Below are 27695 nucleotides of genomic sequence, written 5' to 3' on the forward strand. Positions count from 1 at the left end.
CTCGAATGGTAAATTATAAAATCTGCAATGGCCTGGAGTATATGTCAAAGGCATTCTCATAATTAAAGTCATAAAATTAGTTACAGAGTCAAAAGGACAATTCTCTGTCTGTGGGGTCGTGGACCGGGCGGAATTAATGTGTGCAGATGCTGCCTATTTTGAATGGACGGAAAACTGAAAAAGAGCACGAGGGAACTCCTTCACCTGCCCCTTAAAATGGTGTTAACTTCACATAAACTCTTCAAGAGGGAGATAATTTTGAAAAGAAAGAAAAAAAAAGAAAAGAGAAAGAAAGACAGGGGAGGGGGGAGGGAGGGAGGGAGGAGGAGGGAGGGAGGGAGGGAGGGAGGAGGGAGGAGGAAGGAAAAGGAAAAAAGACTAGTAAATGTTATCTTGTACTGGGAAGAGAAAGAAGCCGGCATGGATGGAACAGCTACTGTAGCCGTAGCTGGCCTGAAACAATGGAAAGTGGTCAAGATAACATCCAGAACTTCGTCCTCATGTTTCCCCACATCTAAGAGTAAAAGGTTTTTTCATTCATTTAAGCAAGGGGGTCAGAGGCTTCAATTCACACTTAAGTATGAAAACTCTGGTAATGGTGATGATAGTTTTAAAATGGTAACAACCGAGTTCTGGATAATGTGTCTATCGGAGGTATTCCTCGGAAAGGGATGTGGATTCTGTAGCTAATGAAAACAGACATGAAATAAGAAAGAATAATGAAATATGAGAATCAAGAAGGTAAGAGCGATGATTTTCTAAATGCTGGATTATGATCTTACACTCATTTCTGGGCTTGATGAAGACTTCTTAATCAAATGGACGCCTAAAAATAGATCCGTTCACGTGTCCATAGATCAGGGATTTGTCATCAGCACCAATGTTCAAGAATACGTACTCAGCAATGCTTGTATTTTGTTGTTAAATATGTCAAATTTGTTCTGGAGTATTTGGTACATGAAGGTTTCATCTACAAGCAAACTTGTAGTCCAACGTGGTTAGTTTTGTTTTTTAGTATGGTTTTTATCTTTTTAAATATTTACTAGTTCCTGGAGAGACTTGTGCAATGGGTTTGGGTCATCCTGTCCCCTCCCACAAGGCTCTTTCCAGATCCACCTCACTGCCTACCACCTGCATTTTGTCACAGCAACAGAAAGATGAATAACACAGCAGTAATTTCTTGTTTTGTTCTCATTACTGCTACTTTGTATTTAAGGAATCAATTCTCCACACCTTCGGGGGGATTTTTTCCCTCTGTTCTATACAGTTGCACCTTTCATATTTCAGTCTATGGCCCTGCACTAAGTAGTATTACCTAAGTTGTTAAAGAATGCTGTTTTTCATTTTTCATAACGTAGTCCTAAATAAATTGCCTTCTTATTATTCAATCATGTTGGTGAGTTTATTAAAAATTGTTGTCCGAGATTGTGTAAGTCTATTTCCAGACAGCTTACTTTAAAGGTTTTCTATTGCTGTCAAGGTTTTCTCTACATTTTGTTTAAACGTGTGTGTGTGTATGTGTGTGTGTGTGTGTGTGTGTATGTGTGTGTGTATGTGTGTGTGTGTGTGTGTGTGTGTGTGTGTGCATGTGTGTGTGTGTGTGTGTGTGTGTGTGTGTGTGTGTGTGTGTGTGTGTGTGTGTGTGTGTGTGTGTGTGTGTGTGTGTGTGTGTGTGTGTGTGTGTGTGTGTGTGTGTGTGTGTGTGTGTGTGTGTGTGTGTGTGTGTGTGTGTGTGTGTGTGTGTGTGTGTGTGTGTGTGTGTGTGTGTGTGTGTGTGTGTGTGTGTGTGTGTGTGTGTGTGTGTGTGTGTGTGTGTGTGTGTGTGTGTGTGTGTGTGTGTGTGTGATCTATTGCTGCAGAGAGACACCATGACCAAACCAATTTTTAAAAGAAAGAGCTTGGGGAGCTTTGCTTGCTTTTTTTTTGTTTCTGTCTTCCAAGCCTCCCATGGAAGGTCTACCAAAAATCTGTAATGGGGAGAACTCAGTCTCCACTAAACATCAAGGAGTGTGCTCAGTCAGAACAGATCCTTCTGCGTGTCCACTCTGATGAGCACAGCCTTTGTGTTTTTCTTAGGTAAATACTGAGAGTTATGAAAAGGTATGACTAAATTGCCACCCAGCTATTTCCATCTCTTTAAAAATCTGAACTCCATGGTAATAACACTGTGGGAAACTTGGGACAGGCTCAAGCTACACAGAGGACAAGCACACCACACTTCCTGGCACCTTTTCCTGCACAGTGCCCTGTTCACACACACACACATACACATACACACAAACACTCCAGTGATCTACCCAGATCCTGGCTGTTCTATCACTCGAGAAATTGTCCTTAAGGAGCTGGGCTAGCTGTAGGGCTTCCCTAGTAGATTTTCCTTCTATTAGGGATTATACTCCAATGACTTCAAACTGTTGGCACCTAAACTTTCCAGTTTCGTGGCTGTTTAGCACGAAGTCCGGTGCCAGTTACACGCACTCACTCAGCGAAAGTCTACACATGTTCTTCCATGCAGTTTTTCTTTATGAAAAGTTTATTAAGAATTGTTGGACATAATTGATCAGAAACTATCACTAATTACATGGGTTTATTTCAGAGAAATCATAGCGCTGCCGCTGATCTGATATGAAATTTTGATAAATTTGCTGACCTAAAATTAAATCACTGCCACGCGATGACTTCTTGTCCATTTTCATTAGCTCTTGCCTAGGAGCAAAAGAAACTCACTGACAATTGTTAGTACAGAGAACAGACACAGCACATACTGTTGCACGCTGTTCTCCATTTTCAAAGCTACGAGCTCTCCTTCCTCCCGCATTACAAATATTTATGCTAAGTACATTCACAAAGCAACTCACAGTTAATTAGCCAGAGATACAACAGAAAGTCTTTCCTCCGCTGGGCCCCGTTACAAGTTACTGAACTCTCCTTACAAAGCTACTTCGTACGGCGACAGCTAAAACATACAGTATATGCTCTAAGTACTTACTTAATTTCTACCAAAATTCTCCTTGGCTTTAAGGTACTCATCAGTGGCTATATCTTTCATATCAGTGGTTGTGAGTGATTTATTTTCATTAACTAACAAATGTTTTGTCAACAGTATCCACACAACAGGAAGCTTCAATGATAAACGGATGGAGAAGACTAGAATCATCATGCCTAGAAATCCTAGAACAAAAGCTTTGGACTGGGGAGGAAGGAATTTGCAGCCGAGAAGCTGAATTAAGGACGTGACTTAATTGGCTTTGGCAATGTTACCTTGTTATTAGAATAGCAGCATCCACAGAAGCAGCATCTTCTCCCCAGCTCGTCGACATCTCTAAATGGATGTCGTTCTTCCTGCCAAACTCTTCATGTTGCCACTTACAGAAACTCTCCAGCATTTTCTCTCCATGGTGCCCGATATACAGATCTGCCTGCAACAGAGGTCGCTCTCATTTTTTTTCCAAAAGATTACTATCAGATACACCTAATTAATGAATCAATTCATTAATCCTAAGGCAACTTCCCGAATGACTACTGCCAACAGCTGAATGTGGTGTTAATTAGAACAGGTTGGGCAATCGGTCTTCATTTATCCTGGGCTCAAGCAAAACACAACACGAAACAAACAAAGCTGAGCGTTGCGAAGGTGTCATGGCATAGCCTGTGCAGAGTTATCATGAAAATCGAAGAGTCCTAACGAAATATTTAAACCTCTGATCTTTTAGGCTTGGAAAATAGATTACTCTGCAACTTATGCAGAGATGTGATATCTAATTAGTGCTTTTTCATTAGCCAGAGTGATGCATAAACTGCTCTTCATTTCTGTTGCAATCCAGATAAGAAAATAAACCCCTTCAACACATATGTCTAAATAATGGAAGAAAGCTGTCTTTTAAAATAACTTAAAATTACATTTTGGAAAGTTAGACTTTGTTGTTAGCATCCTTGGAAACTAAGAACATTCCATTTTTCAAATAAAATCGAGGGATTAACCCAAACCAAAGGCCAGCTTTATGTATACTTTGAGTGATTCAGTGGATATTTTTGGATTTTTAAGGCAATAAAAGAATATTCCTAAAATACTCCTCACTTAAAAGTTCCTGAGTGCAATTTCCCACCCACTTAATCGAATTAAAATCTCAAAACTTTCTTACTGGTGTTTCGTGGAGAAGGATGAGCTTTATCACACGAAGGTTGACCTGCACGCCCAGACTCTTGTGTTGGAAAAGGTTAAAAACCTAAAAGCAAATAAAAATTGGAACTCTGAAATTAAATGAAAGTGGTTCATTTTTGTTCAAGGCCAAACATAGAAAAAAAATCTCAACTTAGTATAAATACCTTCTTTAAAAAATTGATAGGCAACAGGACGTTTTAATGTTTCTTAGTTTTTAATGTATCTTTTTAACTTAAAAATGATTTAATATGTATTATAAAGTGTATGTCTAACACAGCAAAATCGCACTTCTACAGATGAGGCTAAAGGCTGGCTCAGGCCAAGGACAGCAGAGTCTCGGAATGCAGATGAAGACGGGCAGAAAGATGGGACTGAAGTCAGACAAACTGTCCCCTGGGGGAGAGGTCAAGTGACAGTAAACTGTGTTCTCAGTTAATAGCTCTGTTTACTCTTCCGTGAAAGCCACTGCTCATTAGCATTTCCTGGTTCTTCTGTAAAGAAAGTTCAGCCAGTAAAATATGTCACAGGATTGCTGTGTTGATAATCATCCCCTGCGCTCTAGAGACAAAGTATTTTCTCCATCCCAGAAGTTGGCGATCATATTTCCCTTCCTGGGAATCACTCTGTTTAAATTGTATCTAGTACATATTAGGTCATACTCATCATGTGGAATCACACACGTTCTTTAAAATTGCATACTTGCTTGAGTTAAGTGGGGTTTGACATTCACTTTTATTCCATCCTATAATCATTCCATGCCATTGGTGGGAAAACCAGGCACATAAACCAGTACAACAGTATTGCTAATAATATCAACAAGGTTGCAAAAGGACAGAAAATAAAGGCAGAAGCAAAGAAAGGAAAGGAGGAAAAATAGAAATGAACAGTTTCACATCTCAAAATTAACAACAAAGTTTTTAAGATAAAGCAACATATGGAAAGCCATTCGCTATGTTATTAGCAATTCATCAGTTTGATGTGTCTAGAACATCAAATTGCTATCTCTACTCAGATTAATCAAAGAAAGGGATAAATTAATTTTCAGAGAAACTGAGGCCTATGTTCAATGTCCAAAAAGAAGTCCTTTAGGCTGGATTCTATTTAGAGTTTCGTTGACAACCTTTCATGCCTCTTAAGGTTCACCTACCATATTTAGGATAGTCAGAATGAATCTCCTAGCTGCGTCTGCTCCGTGGTAGGAAACCATTGCAGGGTCTGCAACTACTACAGTCTCGATGTTGTAATCCTGAGGTAATTTGTAGGAATACCGTTTTTCTCGTCTGTTTTCTGCTATTTTTTTAGACCTTGGTCTTCCTTTATCTGCAATAGAGAAGTGAACTTTTCAGTATGTCTATTAAAGTCATCATTCGTGAAAGAAATCAAGACCAAGCAAAATCCTACAAGACAAAACCCCAGAGGGCTGTGGACTGGTGTTTGGATGAAAAGCTTTGCTGTATTAAGGTATTTTTGCCTTCCAGGCTTCCTCAATTTCCCCTCCTGTAAAGTGAACTTTAAATACCATCGTCTTCCTAAGGTTCCTGACCACATATACATGTAGGATGAGACACATAAAATTTCTAACAAAGCAGCTACATCAAACATAATAAACAAAAAATGTTAGTGATTTTTTTAACCCTATTGACAAAAGAAAGGCCTACTTGTAAAAAAAAAAAAAAAAGAAAGAAAGAAAAAAAAGTACCCAAAACAACTGCTTTGCACATCCTGGGGAAATGGCTCTAATTAATAAATCATCGTAAATGAGGTGCAAGGCTTTGATTCCAACTTATAGGGAGTGAAATAAAAGTTAGACTTCAAGGTAATGGGGATCCCTTAAATGTTTCTGGACTGGAGTGGCAACTGAAAACGTGACACTTTTATAAGGATGACCATGAAATATTAACCATTACTTTTTATAAAATCATGCCACAGACAGAGTGAAAAGAATGCACCCAAATGGAAGAAGACATTTGCCCTGTATTTCCAGACTATATAAACAAAGAGAAATCCAATTCAATTAAAAAAATAACCAAACTGAAACATAGACAACAGGCTTGGTCAAAACATAAAACCTCTGAGGGACTAATTTATGTACAGGAAGAGCCTCAACCAAGTGTTTCAATGTGAAACCACAAGGCTGAATGGAAAAGAGTCAAAATCCGTATAATGAGTAAAATTAAAGAGACATGACCGTGAATGCTCACAGGAATGCTCGTAGGGTGGAAAATCTCCAGCCACATTGTGTGGTGTATTTTCAAAATGGTTACATATATCAAAGAAAATGGCTGATTGGAATTTTGGTGTCTGTCCTCACACTTTCAAAGATTTTTATTGATATCACAATCAACAATCCAAGAGACGCTGGTCATCAACTGGAAATAAACACTCTGAGAAATGGATTTTCATGGTCTACTAACATGAAACTATGCATATGCAATGATCGTGTCTCAAACACCTCCATCAGAGAAAGTACAAACCATGGGCGAGTCATTCGGAATAACAGCGTTCTTAAAAGTTCACATGACCGTCTACGTTTTAGCCTATTTACTTAATGAGACCAGTGGAACACTAGATAAAATGGAAAGAAAACAACTGCTATAAAATGAAATGTATGGAGGGAGGAGGTGTAATATGCTTGTGTACTGTGTGAAGGTTATCCTTCTGTTATTCATATGCTGATTCCTCTGCCCCTATTTGGGTGCAATCCGGACAAGCCACTGTAATGCTTATTCTGAGAATCTCAGGTCTTGATGCTTATAGACATTGCATTTATTCCCCATTTATTCTCTTATTATCAGTAAAAACTGACCAGTCAATAACTGAGCAGAAGGGAAGATAGGTTGTGAATTCTGCCAGCCAGGTGAAGGAGAGAGAGGGAGGGAGGGAGGGAGGGAGGGAGGGAGGGAGGGAGGGAGGGAGGCAAGGAAGGGAAGGGAGGATTCACAATGAGGAAGTGATCCAGGAGTGAAACCCAGAGAGACAGACCAATAATAAATGAAAGTATCTCTTGGATTTTGACTGGAAGGTAGCCAGGTTACTTCAGAGGATTGGAATAGATTATTAGAATAGATTACTAACTGCCCAGTTACTGTATTGTAATGCTTATTAAATAAATCTTATAGCCTCTGTCTCATTCATTTGGGAGCTGTCTAGGGATAAAGAAAAACTGTCACTTTAAAAACTGCTTTTACAGGGGACTCTCAAAAACCGTGCTATACTGTAAAGAGAAGCCAATGGTAAAAGAAAAGGTAGATTGAGGCTGTCTGTGGACTGGCAAGTCCTGGAGATAGAAATCAGGGTATTGATCATAAGGGAAGAATGTACCCAACTGAGATGTCTGAGTGGTTCAGTTATCAGTTGTCACATCTGTCACAATGAAAGCAAAACTCTAAACTGATGTTGGCTCCTTCACACAATGCGTGTTCCTTGTTGTCCAATAGTTTCTATATTTCTTTACCACAACTTGTGGACTCTCTGGAAATGTGAAGAAAACCTTTTGGTTGAACTGGAAGTGTTCCCTGGATGTCTAAGCTTGCTGGGGTTCGGGAGTGTGCTCTCGTCTTTACCATTCTTCACACTGGTTTATAGCAAACCGTTTTACTCACAGGAGGTGCCCTGACTGCAGCTTGATTGGCTTGATCTTACTAACCACTTGTTCTACTGCTAACATTTGTCAGTTTCAGGATTCATTTCCATCTTGGATTATTTGACCTCCAGGTCTCCTCTAGTCTATCTTCTAGACACTCGAGTCAGACTTGAGACGAAATGATGCCAAGACAACAGCTACTGAGCTCTCTGCCTTCAGCTATCACATAATTACTCCTTCGTTTTCCTTGTAATAAGAGAAATTTAAATATCTACTTAATAAAATGAGTTTTATCCAAATATCATATGAAAGTCAGTTGACGAATGCAAGTATTATGAAAACAGAAACAAATAATGCTCTTTATGTTCTGGAAGTGAACATGGCAACATCCCAGGAAGCCATGCAAAGTGGCAAGAAAAAAAGTGGGTGCGTGAGGGGTTGCGTATTTAGCTCAGTGGTAGAGCACTTGCGAAGCCCTGGGTTCAGTCCTCAGCTCTGAAAAAAAAAGTGTGTGTGTGTGTGTGTGTGTGTGTGTGTGTGTGTGTGTGTGTGTGTGTAAGAGAACCTGTTGATAAGATTAGATTTTATGCAATCAGAATGGTTCTAGAAAAGAATTCCCAAGTTCCAAGGATCAAAGTCCAAAGGATGGACAGGAAGAGAAATTGAGTTCAGTAGTGTTTTCTGGTCTAGGACACTTAAAAATTGACTGTGGTTTTTCCGACTGTGGTGTAAATTATACCTATAGCTATAGATTCCAACCTTCCTTACAGCAAGGAACATTCCTTCAAGCTTATTTATGAAGTGACTTACCTTGTCAGAGTGAAGCCCTAATAAATGTGTCGCAAGAAGCCATGCATGTACTCACATTTAAGCACTTGTGGCCTGAACAGAAATGAGAAACTGCATGCTCTGTGTAGCATTCATTCACTACAGTCATATAATGAACATGGACGCACACAGTGACTAAAAGACACTGCTTCTGTTTGAACGGCCACATTTTTATCGACTTGCGGTTACCCTTTCGTTGGTCTTAGAGAGGGTGCATAGCAAAGACAATTGTATTTAGGTATCTACTCTCATCCCCGCAACACCACCACGCCTAACTCTTGGCGGGTTTGTGACTGTCCAACCAGAAGCATGGTTCAACCTAATGTTCAACCATGTGACAATCCAGCAAAATGTTCAAGGGCAGAGTATGGGGAGAGTTGTTTTTTATGACTATAAGGTCATCGTGAAAACAAAATTACTTGTCTTTCTTTCTCTTGGTTCCATTCCAGTGAGCTAGACTCCAGACAAACTGGAGTGGGTTCAGGTACATATTACAGGGGATAATACTGGGGTAAGGCATGGAAAGCAGTAAGGGGGCAGAGTATGTGGGAACACGAGATGATGTCTCAGGTCAGACTTACTATCTTGCCCCGGCTCTCTAAAAATTTCTGAATTATACCCTGTTGGAGACACAAACACTATCTCATTCAAACTACTACAATTTACTATGGCAACTTAGAGCCTCCCTGGAAATATTAGCATAGTCTCTTACTGCCCTCAAAAGGATGTCCCTTGTGAAGTGAATTATTCATTACAAACTCTCATATCTATAGCTTGTTCTACTCTCTTGGCATGTGTACCCCTCACCACACAAAGAGCTTCAAAAGAGAACAGAGTGTTTCCCTCACATAAAACCCTCCACATTTTTAGGAATTACCAGTGTATACAGAAATCTGCTTTCATGGCCTACAGGTAGCCCTGTGAGAAATTTTAGGGGTTTTGAATATTAAAGGTGAGTATGGCCAGATGTCAGTTCATCTTATAACAAGCTCCTTTCCCATTGAGACAAGAATTCTAGCTTGTCCTAAGACAACAGATTTTCTTGTAGCATTTTAAAACTTTATAACTTTGAGTCAACAGAGCAGCTAGACCGTTCCTCTCGTCTACTCATTACCCAAGGGTCACTCTTTCCATCAGTACTGGTTCTCTCACTGTTAGGAAGCTGTGTGCTACAGTTTTAGCTTTGACTCTCCTTTCAAAGGAAATGTCCTATTACTGACTACAAAGAAAAGCCATTCAGCCATGGCTGGCATTTCTATTCGACTTGATTTTACTCCCGGGCTCCTAATCATAAGAGGCATTAAAATAATGCTGTTTCTCAATTTAAAATGTCAGCAATTACCATAAAAGATGGTTATTTAAGGGCTTCCAGAAACTTTCTAGAATTGACAATAAGTCAACTTCAGGGGAGAAAAGGGGCATATAATCAGTGTTGAAATTAAATTTAAGATGTAAGGAACAGAAAGGGTGGTATTGACCTATTATAAAGTATAAGAGGATTTCTACACCAGCTTTTAAATAAAAAGTTAACATTATAACTATGAACCTAATTTTAACTGTGAATAAAATGTAGCCTCTGTCCATAGCTTCAGCTTTAGGCTTATGAAGACAAACATCAGAGCCAGAAGTCCAGGGCAGACGCAGAAATGGGGATGAATTTGGAGGTAAGTGGTGTTGAGTTGAACCAGTCAATTTGAATTCTATCACCTTCATTAAGGAAATGAAATTCCATATGCAAAGCAAACATGGCATCCTGGGAAATGTCTACATGTCTACATAGCAGTAAGTAAATATAGAAAGCACTTAAAAGGGACAGAGAAGCAAGAGAATCCGAGATATGGAAACAGGAAGTGGGGACTGAACATAGGCAAAGAGGGTTCCTTCCCTGTGCTGACTGGAGATAGATTACTTACTATCACCAACAGCGAGAACCCCCCCCCCCCCGCCCATACGCCAGCTTCTGCTTCCTCTGTTTTGTTTTGTTTTTTTTTTTTTTCTGCAGGTTATCTGTAAGTGGACTATCTGGAATATTCTACGTTTCTTAGTCATATCAAGACTCTCTCTCATACAAGCTAGCCATTGTGTGTGAAAGCTATGCATACTGAAAGAACCTTTTTTATTATATTGGTTCTTTTGATGTTGTCACTGTCTGCAACTCTGCTTCCCACGTTGCTCATTTCCTAAATTTTCAGACCATTTTCTGCCCATAAGAGAAGGAATTCAATAATATAGAGAAAAATACAGAGTGTGTGTCACCCTGAACATCTGCCCACACTGACAGTCATCACAGCCATGATGGACAGAGTATAGAAATTTATTCAATGTGGCCTGGTTGAGTTGGCTGTAGACTCGGACTTTCGTTTTCAATCCCATAAATGCCCAGGTTCTCTTACCACGTACTAGGCCTGCTAGCATTCTCCAATGCTAAACTTTATAAATTGACAATGTAGGGCTGGGGAGGTGGCTCAGCAGTTAAGAGCACTAGATGCTCTTCCAAAGGACCCAGGTTCATTTCCAGCACTCACATGGTAGCTCATAGCTAACTGTAACTCCGGTTCCAGGGATCTGGCTACCTCATGCAGAAATACATGCAGGCAAAACACCAATGCACATAAAAATAAATAAAACCTTTAGATAGATAGATAGATAGATAGATACATACATACATACATACATACATACATACATACATACATACATACATACATAGGCAGGCAGACACGCAGACAGACAGACAGGTAGGAAGGAAGGAAGGGAGGAAGGTAGATGATAGATAGATAGATAGATAGACAGACAGACAGACAGACAGATGATAGATGAGAGAGAGAATGTGTGTGTCACTTGCAGAGCACATGAGTGTCATCATGATCCAGTGCTCAACTACTTTTCTAGGACCATATATCCTCAAACACAGACATGTGGTTTCAGTTCCCTTGGCTAATGCTTTCTCAGGACTTTATGCTTTCTTACATTTTGCTTCTTCTGTTCAAAATGCCCTTGCTCCATTAACATTCAAAAACTGTGCACACTTTTTTTTTTCATTTTTCCATGTAAGCACATTCGATTCTGAGAAGAGCTTTGAGGCCCAGGTATCCTGTTCCCACCTTGCATGGACCTTTAGAGAAGTAAGCTCCCCAAGCTCACATAGTTACGAGTGTCACATGGTGATGTGAACACAGGCAGCCTGGCTCCTCCTTGTCTTAGCTCGTGCACAGCATTCCTGCTGCCCAGGTCCCCCCACCCCCCAACTTTAAGAACTCTCATGAACTCAGATTCTCAGCACACTTATCACTATAGAATATAATTTTCGATAGACTCATTTGTAAAGCAATATCATACTCACCTCTTAGAAATAGGAATTTTCTCAGCTCTACAACATTGTGAGTTACGTAGTTGCTTTCCACAGCATTGATACAGAAGATAGATATAAAATTATAAATTTCACTGAATACTAGTCTGTGAGGGACTAAAGGCGATTCTCAAACCTGATGCCTCTTGACTTTAAACTCTTCTATCTTCCTCTCTTTTACATTATATCTCAGGCAAGCTGTTAAGGACAAATCAAGAGTCTGATCCACAGTGATGACCAGCCAGCCGAGCAAGACATTCACAAGGGTACAATAGTGACATTTATTTCTTGGGGGTAAACTACAGCTGTCTAATTGAACATAAGGAATGCTCGATAGGATGGAATCCGTTCCTAATACAATAATCCACGCCAACTACCAATGACTGATGAGCCAAGACTCTTGAGATTGCCACTTCCCGAAAGCAGTCCACTCCCCAGCCGCACTCCAGAGGTCCTCACGCCAAAGACGAGTGGAGCTTTCGCCTTTTAGCAAAGAAGCTCCTCTTGGCAGCAGATGACACGCACTACAGAAAGCCACAACTGGTTAAAAAGCAGAGCTAAACTGACCGTGTGATGCTCAGACATAATTAATGCATTTACAACACAACCCCTATATCTATGGCTGAGAGTATACTGTGAACCAAGTGAAAAAAAAGTTGTACATGGAGAGGCCCAGGATGATACTTCTGTGCTTGTGTGTGTGTGTGTGTGTGTGTGTGTGTGTGTGTGTGTGTGTGTGTGTGTCAGACCATGAAGTTGAGGTGGCAATTTGGACAGAGTGGAAAGGAGACAGCAACATGTAGAAATTATATAAATAGAATAGTAAGAAAGTGTCTGCGAAAAAAATAATTAATATAATCAGCACAAGACACATAATCCATAATCCACATATGACATTTGCATGAGGGAAAGGGGCAACACAGAGACCAAGCTGAAATAAATCTATTTTGTAAGAATACTGTGACATTCTCCAGGCCTATGTCATGTGATTGTGCTAATGTGTAGGCTTGAAGTACAAAGTAAAATGTAGCAGTGAATACAGTGCATAGAAAGAAAATAAATACACTTCATATGTAGCTAATTTCAAAATGCTTTCCAAACACAGAGCTCCCCATTATAGGTAAGCCCAACCAGTCATCTGATTGCTGACAGCTTTCTGTCCTTGCACGCAAGTGTTTTGTCCAAATAGGTCAATATATTATGCATATTATATGTACTATGTAATGTATATCAGGAACATTGTGAAGAATGTTTGCCAAGTATGAATCATGCGTTTATGCGTTATTAACCTATTGAAATCAAGGACGCTCTAGACTCTGGGCCTCAGTGAACAATGGCACACAAAACCTGCACTGTGTTCTTTGTTAACGTGAGTAATTAAAGGCTGGAGCTCATTCGGCTGCTGGAATTAAATGGTACAGATTCTCAGGATTACTTAGACAAAGCAAACTTCTTAAACAGACTATCGCAAAATTACCACTGCTATTATGTTTAGTTTCAAACACTAAACGCGTTCTTTGGTCCGCAATGCTATAACTTGTGTTCTGCTCTGCCCTCCTTTTGAATTAGCAGGTCCTAAAATAGGGACGAGGCTTGGTCTTCTGCAACATGTTCTTATCTGGTACAATGAACCAGATATCAACCATCTCACCAAACCACTGAAGATCTTTTTCATATGTGATATGAATTTTCATAAAATAAACCTGCTCCACAAAGTATTTCATATTTTCTCCTAAAACTGAACGAGCACCCTAGAGAGCTGTGGTCTCTGCAAATATTACTCACTCTCACACTTCATAAACCTAGCCTCAAATACCACAGTTGATTTTAGAATTTATATCCTGTACATTAACTACATTAACACTTAAATTTGAACCCATAAGTCTAATTTTAAACTCATTACACTGGAAATCCTTCTTAAACTCGTATCTTCTCACTTTGTAATAAAAAACATTTCTCGACTTACTGCAATGTCCACATTAAATGTCTAAGGGGCCTGTCTTGGGGCAATTTTTATTCCGATGTTGGCTGTGGTGCTATTCAGTACACTTTCTATTCTTGCAAGTGTGACAGATTTCTGCATAAAAGGTCACAGGAGAGTAAACAAACAAAGAAAACCACATTACTATACTTGTGATGTCACAGATTAAACATGATGGGACATTGAAGGCTAGAATGTCTATGAGTTCTAAAAGGTCCTATATTGAAAGTATACATTTTTTATTTTCCTTCTTGGTCTGCTCCTCAAATTCCAAGATGGTGTTTAATGGGTTTAAAAAGAAAACAGGACGCTTCTACTCAGGGTAGAGCAAAATCTCCATAGTTCTCCTGGAGGTGGATTAGTAAGGCTTTGAGCTCAGTATTCACTCAGAAGGCTGGAACTCCTTCAGTCATTTCTAACGTGCAATGGGAAAACGTCAGGAAGACTTCCCAGTTCAAGAACATGGCAGAGTAGGTCCCATGCCGGTCTTTGAAGAACTTTCAAACTCTCATCTTTTGGTATTGAAATCACAGTGCCGCATCAAAACACCAACTAGTAAACCTAATGTATCTAACTGTGATTGAGCAAATTGGATTCCTTTTTAATAATAAATAAATCAAGAGACAGAGGAGGTTGAGTGCACATCTGGAGAGGTGGGTATGGATAGACGGAGGCAATGTTCCCAAGAATTCACTTCGTAGTGCACACTGAGTTCAATCTTCTCAGGAAGAGTTACCTGAAATGACACCACAGTGGTGGCGGTGAGCAGCAGACTTCTCTGTGACTCTTTCTTCTGTGGACCTTTTCTGCCTGTATAAACGGTGTGGGTGACCTATTATGGCCATTGTATCATTGAATGGCTCGATGAATATGAAGTCCTCATTGAGTTGTATAAAGCCCATCTGGAACACATAACACACACACATACACACAAAAAAGAAAGATACTTAAGAAATCCCGTCAAGAAATTGCTTTTCAGATTCCACACCCACACTCTGTTTTCTTTAACAAATGTGCACACGAACTCCTTGCAAAGCTATTTTTGCAGCCCCACTAGGAAGCCAGCCACCTTCTCATAGTATGACTTCATCTCGATGCACTTACTGCACCAGTATGAACTCCATTTAGTTAATCTGAGCCTGTGTGGGTGGGAGGCAAGACGCCAGCAACAGATGCACAGTAAAAACCCTGGAATGTTAAAGACTGACTTTGAGAGACCCATGGGGTCACTAACATGAACAACATGTCCAGCGACAGCAGGCAGTTTTTAATTGCAGGCACCACACAGTCCAACTTCTTGACAACCTCAACCTAGTGAAGTAATCCATGTAAAATACTGAGGCAAATGACGGCACACGGCATCGAAATTAACATAGACGATGTCTCAAACTCTGCACGAAACCCTTAAGAAACTTTTCACAATGAATCCGAACGTCAGCACCTCACGTTCAAGCACAAATTTCACGTCACAGGATTTTAGACTTACCTGATTGGGCCTGCAAACGTAAACACTGTAAAATGTAGTTGGGATCAATACAAATGATCAGTTTGTATTTTTGTTATACGGGCACTTGTGTTCCCGTCTTGAACTATAAACTGCATTGTAACTAAGAAAATACCCAACACAGCACTGTCAGAAGTGGTTCTCTTCAATATTTATTATTTAAGTCTCTAACCCAAGCTATAAATAACATATTTAACAATGTTAACATTTTAGCAGGCAATAGAAATAACTTTCCTGAAATATTCTATTTATATAATGTTTTTAATTCAGCTACATATAACTATGTGAAATGGATAGCTCATTTTCCTTGGTGCACATATTCAGTAGCATAATAATTTCTTCAGAAAGAGTAATCTTTCCAAACAGAAGATTAATAAAAACTACATTGGTTCTAGAAAAAAAAAAAGCTGCATTTTCCTTAGGAGACCATGATAGCGAAACATTGACTACATATAAATTAGTTAACAAATAATATGTGACTCAGTGATTAAGGGCTTGTATCTACTTTCTCCATTTTTTCACCTAATAACTTCAAATGTAATCTTTGTTTCATTATTAGAGGGCATGAAATGTTCTATTAAGAAACACAAAGTGATAAGTATATACTACTCGGTTTTATTCTTTATCAAATTCCCACTGCAAGATACTCCAGAGTAAATAAAAGTCTAATCAGTTTTGAGTTATTCAAACGATTAATAAAATTCTGAAGAATTATTATACAGTGCTTTCTCCTCCATCCAGATTTACCACCCCGAAAACACTGAGTAATTTACTTTTTATTTAATAAGTCTTTAGAATGGTATGTGTGTATATAAAAAATGTCTACACACATTTTTTCATTTGAATTTTAAAGTAATTACATGGACTATTAAAAATTTTTTCCCGTGTCATTTTGATGATAAAAAAAAAGAGAGTACAAAATAAAACTACCCAAGTTAATACATATTAAAGATCTAGGCACCTATACAAATGAGACTAGGTGGCGTGAATTAGGAATTGATGGCATGATGAGGTGGGGTAGTGCTATGCTTGGGTCCTAGGTTGGTGTAGCATCCTGATTCACTCACGCTTTCAGCCAGCAACGACTTTGTAACCGATGCATGAGTCATGGTGTTACACATCTCACGCAAACGTGCCAAGTTCACTTAAATTCTGAGTTCATAATCTAAGACACTCTCGACAGACCGTAAACTGCTAAATTCATAACTATGAGCCTTAAAATATTAAGCTATATGTAGTATCATGTAAAATGGGATGCCCCTAAATAACAATTTGATTTTGAAGTGCCGTGACTTATTAACTAGCAATGGAGTTGTAAGAAAGTTTTTGTGAATTCACATGCACACACACACACACACACACACACACACACACACACACACACACGGGTATTGAAAACACAGTGAATATCTTTACCCTGATTACCTGCTCCTTGTTATTTATATTCCAATAATCATGACACATGTACTGAATGGTAAGTACCCAAACATTACATTCCATGGTCCTCAATCAGGACGCTAAGAATAGCTTGAAATGTATATATTTTTCTGTTACATTTTGTTTGGCTAAAGATTAGAAACTATAATATAGGCTCTCTGGGGCATTAAAACTTTATCTGAAGTCATTTTAAGAAAACCAAAATGGCCTCTTTAAAAAGAAGAAAAATGTTAGAATAATTATAAGGCTGACTCATTTGTTCAGTGCACACCTACAGTCTAAGTACCGTGTGCCAGTCTTAGCTCCCTCTGAGGCACGTTTAGCACCAAATGTCAGACTGGGGAACTTTCCAGGAGAGACCAGAAACCTATACCCTGACACGTGTTGCAGTTTTGGTCTGTTATCATTCCTGATACCAACTTAGATTAAACTTCAGGTTTTCTGTGTCCTCAGAGAGAGGTTTTTATTTTTCTTTCCTACTAGCAAATACATGGCTTTATCTACACTGTGGTTTTACAAGCTGTGAAGAACTACGAACCCCTGTTAACCTCTCTCTTGAGTGTCCCGGTGCTCGGCAGACATTGCTTTCATGCTGGCGTACGAAACCAAGTGTGAACTGGCAGCACAGTGTGCCGCTGTGTGGCCATCACGTCTGTCCTTCCCCAAATTACTTTGAAATACTGTATGATAATATCGGAAGGTGACCTGAAGACTTAACGTGGTTCCTATCTTTCCTTCTGTTGCAATGTACACTTCCTGTTGATTATTTGATTTCACAATTTATGAATTTCAGGGGAATGACGTTATTATTTAATAAAATGCTCGCCCCACAAGTGCCGGTGGCTGGCTTTGAACCGCAAAACCCACTTAAAAACCTCTAGACCGGGTTGGGGATTTAGCTCAGTGGTAGAGCGCTTGCCTAGGAAGCGCAAGACCCTGGGTTCGATCCCCAGCTCCGAAAAAAAGAACCAAGAAAAAAAAAAACCTCTAGACCGACGATGTACCCCTGGGGAGACAGAGGAAGGCAGATTGTTAGAGGGCTCACTGGCCCCACAGCCCTGTCCAGTTGGCCAGTTCCAAAGCATTGAGAAACCCTCCTTTAGAAAGAAAACAGTAGGGGCTGGCATAAGCCTGGGGATAAAGTTCTTGGTCTGCAAGCACAGCTCACCTGAGACCTCAGCATCTGTGTCAAAAGCTGCGGTTGCAGCTCTTGCCTATACAACTCTAGAGAAAGCGTAGCCTTGGGAAGGATGCGATAGGTGAATCTTGAGAGCTGGCTGGAGAGTTTGCCTTGATGAAGCTGTGAGCCCCAGGTTCAGTCCTTAACTCAGGAACCCAGAGAGAGAGCGCAAGCTCTCTCTCTCTCTCTCTCTCTCTCTCTCTCTCTCTCTCTCTCTCTCTCTCTCTCTCTCTCTCTCTCTCTCTCTAACAGGCACATGCATACACATATATCGACCTACACCCTACACCCATGTATACACAAAGTGGGTGGCCTTGAGGTTGTCTTCTGGCCTCTATATACAGCTCTCTATACGTGTACTATACACACACACACACACACACACACACACACACACACACACACACACACACACCACAGCACACACTAAACTAAAAAACATTTTCAAAAGAATTTCAGGTTTTTTTTTTTTCAGTTTAACATTGCTTACATGAAAATCAGCTGTTGCCAGTGCCTGTGTCTAACGCTTGTTTTGTAAGCTGTCACTGATAGGAGCTTCCTTTCAGGCACCCCACCTCCACCCCCAATACTGATCCTGCCACCCACAGGACTATTCTAATTATATCCAGAACGTTACTCTGACCATCCAATGGTCATTGCTGTTTAAACATTGCTGCTTCAGTGAATCAAGTGTAACTCTTCCATTTGATCGAATTAATTCGAAACTCCTTAAGAGATGTTAAGCATGTAATGGAGACCTCACTAAAAACTCACATGGCCCAGAAGCAGTGCAACTGCTCGCCCTGGATGACTTAACTCCCTTGCCACTTCTCTCCTAGCTACTCAACTATTCCCATTTCATGCCTCCATCTCATTTTTCCTTGGTTCTCCTCACACTTTTCTTTATCTCTAGGTAAAGCTTCAGTGGCGCTGTTGAATTTGTTGAGACTAATAGCAAACACGGGGCAGGTACATATTAAATAGTAAATATGATGTGTATGTGAGGGTGCGTCATTAAAATGTGCTCTAGCAATTCCCCTCCTGAGTGTGAAGAAATGAAATGACTCAGAGAGAAACGCACAGTCCCGTGCTCACCGGAGTATTGTCTATACCTGTCAGTCTAAGTACGCATCCGCGGAAGAAGGAATAAAGGGAACCTGGTGAGTATTCAGTGAATCAGCCTCAAAAAGAAGAAAATTCAATCTGTAGCAAGTTAGATGAATCAGGGGGAAACTGTGTTAAGTAAAAGGATAGGATGGAATATAAATATTACAAACACGGGGCTGGAGAGATGGCTCAGCGGTTAAGAGCACCCGACTGCTCTTCCAGAGGTCATGGGTTCGATTCCCAGCAACCACATGGTGGCTCACAACCATCTGTAATGAGATCCGATGCCCTCCTCTGGTGTATCTGGGGACAGCTACAGTGTACTTATATATAATAAATAAATAAAAAAAAAATTACAAACACGAAGTAATTAGCTTGATTTGACCTTTCTTAATCTATAACATAATTATATATATATAATTATATATTATATATATATATATATATCAAGATGCTATAATAAGAAAGACAAGGGTAAAGGATTTGGCGTAAAGATGTGGTTGTAACAGCATCTCAGGCAAACATCTGGTGCTCCGTGCAATCTGATTTTGTATTGTTTGGCTTTACTTACTTATTTTTGTATATGTACGTTATGTATTTTATATTATACGTAAGTAATATAAGTTAAAGATTATATCATTTTAAAAAACATCACCTACCAATGTAATGACTGGTATGTATGACACAACTTACAAATAATAACAAAAGACATGACCCAATCAATTCCTTAGCAAGAACTGATTTTCCCAGAGGACTTCTGTTAAAGTTTTGTTGAGCTCTTATAATCGACAAACACAGATAAATCCAATAGGAATTTGGGGTGAATTCTTCAATTTATGTCAGTGCTTAAGGTGAAAGTGACACAGGGCGCCAGGATGTGTAACTCATTTGTGACTGACGTCAGAGAATTGGACAACAGCTTTAGACCACTAGAAGAATGCATTACCGAACTTTAAAGTTATTTCCTCCATGTAAGGTCTATGGTCAGCAACAATTTCAGGATGCCCCACATTATCAAAATCAGCTGAGCATTCATTTCATGACATTTCTATTAAGTCAACAAAACAACACAACAAACAATGAGTCATGCAGATGCCTCCCATGGGGTAACTATGCCTCCCATGGCAAGTTTTAAACTACCAATGGGACATAATTGAATCTGATATAAATAAATATGAAAGAAACTAACAGAACTTCTATATCATTTCCATCATCTAAGGTATAAGATCCATGCCTCAAAAACTCATATGACCATGAAAATATTTAGAAATGATAGATACATATATATGTATATTTAGAATTATAATTTCTTAGTGAGTTTAGAAATCTAGTTCTTCTCTATTAAATATATTCACTTTACATCCTGATTGCAGCCCTTTCCCTCCTCTGTCCCTCCTTCCTCTCACCCTCCCAGCCCCACCCTTACACTCCACCCCCATCACTACTCCCCCTTCTCCTCAGAGGAAAGGAGGCCTCCCCATGGGTGCCAATCCACCCTGGCACATAAAGTTGAAGAGGAATTAAGTGTATCCTCTTCCACTGAAGCCAGACAAAGCGGCCCAGTTAGGGAAAGGGATCCAAAAGCAGGCAACAGAGTCAGAGACAGCCCCTGCCCCAGTTGTTAGGGGACCTACATGAAGACCAAGCTGCATAGCTACATACGTGTATGGGGCCAAGGTCCAGCCCATGCATGCTCTTTGGTTGGTGGTTCAGTGTGAGCCCCTATGGGCCCAGGTTAGTTGACTCTGAAGGTTTTCTTGTGATATCCTTGACCCCTCTGACTTCCTCAATCCTTCCCCTCACTCATTCACGAGACTCCCTGAGCTCTGCCCAATGTTTGGCTGTGGGCCTCTGCATCTGCCTGTATCTGCTCCTGGATGAAGCCTCTTAGGAGACAGTTAAGCTAGGCTCCTGGTTGGATGTTCCTGGGGCTGGCAGGCCTCCTTGGGAAAGCAGGTAGAGCGGTGGTTCAGACTCCGGCACTAAGGGGAGAGGTGAGTACACAGCTTGCCTCTGCTGGCTGGGAAAGCATTCTCTCTTAAAATGTGAGTATAAAACATAGCTTAACCAGAATGATAGTCTCAAGTTTTAATTAAATGATATTTTGCTCTAATTAAAATCTGAAGTGACTTTTGTCAGATATGAATCTGTCCAGAAATACATTTCTAACCCACACATAGTTATGCTATTTTCCATCATAAGATAATGATCTTTCTGATTTCATCATTTCAGCACCCCCTTTATAGACTCAGAGAATAAACTCAAAAGCGTTAACACAGTGTAAAGCCATGAGAAGCTGTCGTGTATGAGGAATCGCCCGTCTCCCCCACGCTGTTTTTACTACTCAGACCTCACATCACCATAGTGAACACATTTTATCTGTGTGAACAAACATTACACGGAAGCGTTTTAGGATAACAATTAGTGCATCGTTACATGTTGACACATGCCGGATACCATGTTCATCCCAGGATATCTCTGGCTCTGTGCACAGCTCTTATTTCTTCTAACTCGAGAAGACCCTAACATTTCAGCAAGCATCCACTGCCTTCCTTGGCCTTTCAGCACCTCACACTTCTGTCACTGTGCTGTCTAATGTAGTTATTGTCCCGTCCTCTTACTCTAAGTTGCCTGAGGACGTCTGAGAGGAAGAAGGACTGTGGGACAGTGTGTAGCCTCCTGCCTTCAGTCAGAAGGGCCCCTCCGGCATGGACCCTCAGGGAGACCTGCTCTTAACCCCGTGTGCTACTCTCCTCTGGCCTAAAAGAGAACGCACCGGCTGGCTGCTCTGCACCCATTACTTCATCTAGGGAAAATCCAGATTTCATTTCTTCCACTGGGCTTTTCCAATGCCGCCTTCCTTATATGTCCAACTAATATCTCGAGGAAACTTTTCAGGCAACCAGACTATAAAAGTCATTCTGTTTTCCTTCACAGCCAAGAAGTTTCAAAGGGAATCATAAAAGTATAATAATAGAGAGACACCCGGAGATCAGCTGGGAATTACCCACAGCTTAAAAATCAAAGAACACAGCACCTTGGAAACGTTGCGTGGCTCGCTTAAAATTCATATAGCCAGGACCGGCATCTAAGGCTCCAAATTTCCAAAATAAATTCCAGTTTTAAAACATCATTCTAAATTTGCTCTCTGGAAAAAAAAACCTTTATTTTACTGGCTACTCTATCTTCACTCAAACCTTCTGTATCAATGCCACCCCTTTAAATTGTGACCCAGGGATTGTTACAGGGATAGCCAGATTTCCCAATACTCTGAACTGTTCACCGCCCCACTCCCTGTTATCTCAGTACTTTTAATTTTCCTTTTCTGTATGAGCTTCATACACAAGCACTCTATCCACATCTCTTACTCTCCCAACCCCAATCCATCCCACTGTTCACTGTTCCCTCTCCAAACTTCTAGTCTCCTCTTTACTATTGTTACAAGTCAATCTAGACCTAGATAGGCACATGTGGCGACAACCTCTGGAGTCTGTTCAGCAATGCACATACGTACCTATGTCCAGGAGAGACCACGTGGGGTCAGACAAATTACACAGGCACTCACTCCTGAAGGAAACGGATTGGCCCTGTCCCAGCAGCCATTGACCAGCTGGAGCCCTTCATCTAGACATGGTACCCTTCTTCGTGCAACAGCTGGAGCTACAGACAGAGATAACTAACAGGGTGGCCAAAATGTACAGGATAAGTGGCAGCGATGTGCTCAGCCTCCGAATAAGACATCTGCGATGAAACCCTCACACCTAAGGCCCAGATAAAGTCACAGAAGGGGAGAGCAGATTTTAAGAGGCAAAGGCTCAGGATGCAGCTGTTAAAACTGTGTCTCCTAAGCCCTGAAGAGAAGGGCCTGACATGAAACCTCAAGGACATGGCTGCTTGAACAACATCAGCACAGTGAAAATGGCAGCTGAGGTACCAAGTATGTGTTAAACAGGCCTCGGTCTTCATTCCAAAGCTAATCTTTGATCAGACCATGTTCTCTGCCTTTAGAACGCACTGCTTAGATAAGCCCTCACAGAGAGACCATTCCAATGCTCCACCCCAGTAATCTTGTTTCCTGTTAAATCTGCTTTCTTCGTCTTTCATTTCCATGATCTCACTTTGTGAATCATCCTTCGCTCTGAACTGAACTAACACTTCTCGGAGTGCCTATTTCTTCTCATGGTTCCATCTACTTTCTATTGACCCCTTGTTCCAGTTACTTTCTGTCGTTGTGATAAAATTCTAGCCAAAACCAACCGAGAGGAGAAAAGGGTTTATTTGGCTTACAGGTTCTGATCACAGTCTTTCACTGGGGGAAGTCACACAAGAACTCAACCCAGGCAGGAATCTGGAGACAAGAGATAAAGTAGAGTTCATAGTTTCTTCTACATCCCATGACCAAGTGCCAAAGGGTAGTGCCACCCACAATGCACTGGGCTCTCATGCAACAATCATTAATTAAATAAACAAAGCCACACAGACATGTCCAATAGCCAGTGTGATGGAGGTAACTCAATTAACATTCCCTCTTCTCAAAGGACCCAGTTTTAGTCGCTGACAAAGTATCTCTTCAGCACATGCATGCTAAAACTATATGCAGTCACTTACATGTTTGTTTTTTAACTCATTTCTTTTAAACATTCACCAGAAGAGGGAATTTTTATGTGGCAAGTACTTTATATGTATTACTTCACTTAATCTGCTCACTGATCTTGGAACACGCTTGATAATTCACTAGTTTTATAGTTGCAAAAGTGAGTTTCCAAAAGATTTACTGCGTCCTAAGATTACAAACCAGCACATGGTGACGACAGGATTCAAACCAAAGACTGCCTGGCCCCGAGTGCACATTGCCTTTGGGAGGCTGTGTGCGGAAAGCTAAGCTTGCCATGCGATTGTTATTTCAAATAATCCTCATCTTTAAAAAATTCTGCACTAAGGATTTGGAGGCACAGCACCTCACAGATGGTAGCCATCCAAGCTTTGCTATCAACAGCGAGGCCAGAACTTATCCCTCACAATACAGAGGAGAAACACACTTTGCTGAGGGCTCTGAACTTTATCCTGAGTGGTTTTGTGTGGCCGGACCCCTTTGCTGCCAAAGGCTTACTGGCTCTCCAAGAGAACTTAGGGTTTCATCAACAGACTCTGTCAGTCTTAAGTGCCCAATAATGTCCCCATGGTGGGTTTGGGACAATGCTTTAAGCTTTCAGTTTGTCTTTAAGTCTGAACTTAACAATAGAAATCTTAAATAACTGAACATTTTATGTACGTAAAGAAAGAAACTGTCCCAAGATCCAACATATAGAATGTTACATGTGAGTGTGAGTACAGATTTGCTTCTAGTCAATTAACATACGTGTACATGCCTACCTATATACTTTCAGATGTACATACAAATGAATCATGGGACAGGATGTAGGTTTAGACAAATTCATACAGCTTTGGATCTTACCCTACTTCCTTTCACATTTGAGGACTTGTTTTGGGATAGCATTAAGCTTCTCTATGTGTGCTTTAAAATGATAGTTGTTTATCTTCCTAATGCATGTCGGTTTCATTAGCTACTCAGCCACTCAACCCTTTGCTCAGTAAAATCTTCTTAGGACCAGCCTTGCAAAGCAGAGGTCAGGTTCAGTTCACTGTGAAGAAGGCTTCCAAGGCCTATTATTGCATATCAAGAAGGGGAAAGAAGGGACCATTTATCTGATTCAAAAGCCTGCCTTGCAGAATAATTGTTCAAGTTACAATCTCCTACCTCCTTGATCCCTGTCTGCGTTTTATTCTACGATTATAAAACAAGACTGGAATATAGCCTAATAGCTTCCCGGACAGACACCTAAGAAGCAAAGGTTAAGAATAAAGAGACGGTTACATAAGACGAAGACCTGTCTCTAAGAACAAGTGGCAGAGCCTCAGGGACTAAAGACTTTTTCTATGAAGAAACCTTCCCTAAACCCACAAGAGCCCTATGAAAGAGTGCCTAATTTTAAACACTTTATAAGAGAGCTAAAAACCTAAAGCAACCTCGAAACATGTCAGAATAAAACTGGAAGGAGGTTGTATATTGTTAAGATGTCTGAGTTCAAATAACAGTGAGAAATATTATATATGAATATATATATGAATGTAGGTAGACTACATGAGAGTTAAAATTGATATTCAGACGGTCCTGTTGCTGAGGGAAGCGGAGATAACTGTGCCAGGGTTTGTGGGAGGACCTACAGAGGCATTCTAGGCAAGGTCCTATGTGGGACCAGATCTGCAGTGGCATCTGTGAGAAAATGCAATGTCAGTAGAGCTGGGGACAATGGTGCAATGGGGAAGGTCGTTAGAATGAAGCCCAGGGCCCCTCCAGAACTGGATAGCATATGTGGTTGGCATTTAAAAACAAAGCCCTTCGGTTCTGTCTTCTCTATCTTTTCTTGGACAGGGTTACAGATTTCGCTGCAGGGTGCCTTGTGCTGGCTTCTTGTGTTGTGTTCTTTCAACGCAGTCATATTTTATTTACATGACACACAAGAGCAGATTCCTCTCCTAACAGTGAAACATATGCTCTCTCTTTCCATTTTCTTATAAACCATTGTGCGCTCTTTTTCCTGATATTTCCTCTGACATGCCATAGAGATAAGAATTTTAAAGCAGATTGAAACTGTCTTTCCTTGGGGCTGAGAAGGCTCAGCTACGTGCTTGCCTGCCTGAGTTCCGTCTCTAGACCCAGTGTGAAAAGTGAGCCGGGGTGGCAGGCACATGCTTGTAATCCCAGTGCTGTGGTAGAGGGTGAGCTGAGCAGGGAAAAGCAGATCCGTGGTGGGGATACCTTACTGAGCAAATTAAATTAGTGAAGTTCTGGTGCAAGTGAGAAACAATAATTTCTCAGAAAAAAAAATTGATAGAATCTGAGAAATGACACCCAAGGCTGTACTCTGCCTCCATATGTATAAGCACATATATATACAAGCACACACACAAGCACATGCACACACGCATGCACGCATGCACACATGCATACGTGCACACACATGCTCAAGCATGTGTCTGATGACAAATAGCAGTGTTCTGGCCTCTGTGTTGAAGAAACAAATGAAGCAGTTGGGATTGATAGGGTCTGTGGTTATGGGAGAAAACAAAGTGTTTGGCCTAAGCTGTTCTCCAAAATGTCAAGCTTTCATGACTGGGATTAGTGATTCCATTTGCTGTTTGTTTATATTACGTAATGAGATTGATCATTATATACTCGTGTCCACTCATTTTATTATAACCTCATTGCTTACTAAACATGAGAAAAATGTATGCTAATGGGGATGAATTGAAGGTTTAAACCCTTGGTTTATAACCGGTCTACCAAAAGGCACTCTGTTCTGTTCTGTTCCCTGGATCTTCCTGAAAACTGTCCAGCACTCTTTATGAGTGTTCGTATAGGAGGGCTGGTATACAGCAAACAGTGCACAAGACCTACAGGTTCTATGGTAAAACCACATTGATCCATATCTTCACGAATCTGACATTCTAATGCAATGGCACAGACAAACACCCCTGTTTAAAAAAAAAAAAAAAGAGTCTAAAATCACGGGTTCACACCGATACACTTTAAAAATTACAAATTGTAGAAAGTACCATTACAGAAGCAAACGTGGTGACGAAGGGCTAGAGAGGGTGGCCAAATGAAGCTTTCCTAAGAAAACAGCATTTCATGGAAGAAGACCTATGGTAAAGGAGTAGCCTATCATATAGGACAAAAGAGTGTAAGTGGGGGAAAAGACAGTTTCTAACAGAAGCCTGTCAGATGGCAAGAGGATGTGGGATGCTGGGAAGACACAAAGGGAGTCAGTGAACCCACTTCATGCTCCCAGCTTGTTCCTGCTGACTACTGTGAGTTAAGAGCATATTTAAACATGAGAGACAATAAGTAATATAATACAATAAATGAGTAGTGCATGCTATCTCTGGCAGCGGTGAGTACTGGAAGGAAGGAAATAGCTCCTGCAGTAGAAATCAAGGGTGCGTCAGGGTTAGGATAATACTTTCCCAGTGCACCTCATTGAATTATTGGCCAAAGGGGTCCCATGGGAACCCCCAAACAAAGCAAGCTCTTGCCAAGACTATAGTTTGCTCTCCACAGCCTGACAGCAAGGCCTGGCTGCTGAAGACCTCACCCATGTAACTCATCGAACATGGAGGCGTTGAACTGGTGCACAGAGATACTTTGCCCCTAGGTTCTAACATTTGCGGTACAGTTACTCTGCATACTTCCAAAGGAGAAATGCGAACACCAACAGAGTCACAAACCCCAGTGGTGTCCTCCCTGCAAAATATGCTGGGGCACCAGTGGTGCAAAGTTGTGGGAGTAATCAACCGATATCTGATTTGACTTAAGGCCCACTTCATGAGACGTAATCAGTCAAACCTAGTCAGGGTTCTAATGATCTGAAGAAACATCAGGATGATGACAACTCTTAGAGAGGAAAACATTTCCTTGGAATGGCTTACAGTTCCAGAGGTTTAGTCCATCGCTGCCATGGGAGGAAGCAAGTCTGGAAAGATGGTGGCACACATGGTGCTGG

The 27695-nt window shown here is 40.7% G+C and overlaps 1 protein-coding gene across 1 annotated transcript in view; it reads right to left on the reverse strand.

Moving 5' to 3' along the window:
* The window catches only part of Adamts19 (ADAM metallopeptidase with thrombospondin type 1 motif 19), a 190854-nt gene that overhangs the window by 134396 nt on the left and 28763 nt on the right, over positions 1 to 27695 (reverse strand). Inside the window, exons 3-6 of the mRNA XM_032886036.1 lie at positions 14640 to 14805; positions 5310 to 5482; positions 4143 to 4226; positions 3262 to 3419 (exon numbers count right to left, since the gene is read on the reverse strand). Of these exons, the coding sequence (XP_032741927.1) occupies positions 3262 to 3419; positions 4143 to 4226; positions 5310 to 5482; positions 14640 to 14805 (581 nt within the window). The remainder of the gene's footprint in view (positions 1 to 3261; positions 3420 to 4142; positions 4227 to 5309; positions 5483 to 14639; positions 14806 to 27695) is intronic.

The sequence above is a fragment of the Rattus rattus genome, chromosome 15 (assembly GCF_011064425.1).
Source record: "Rattus rattus isolate New Zealand chromosome 15, Rrattus_CSIRO_v1, whole genome shotgun sequence".
NCBI classification, from domain to species: Eukaryota; Metazoa; Chordata; class Mammalia; order Rodentia; family Muridae; genus Rattus; species Rattus rattus.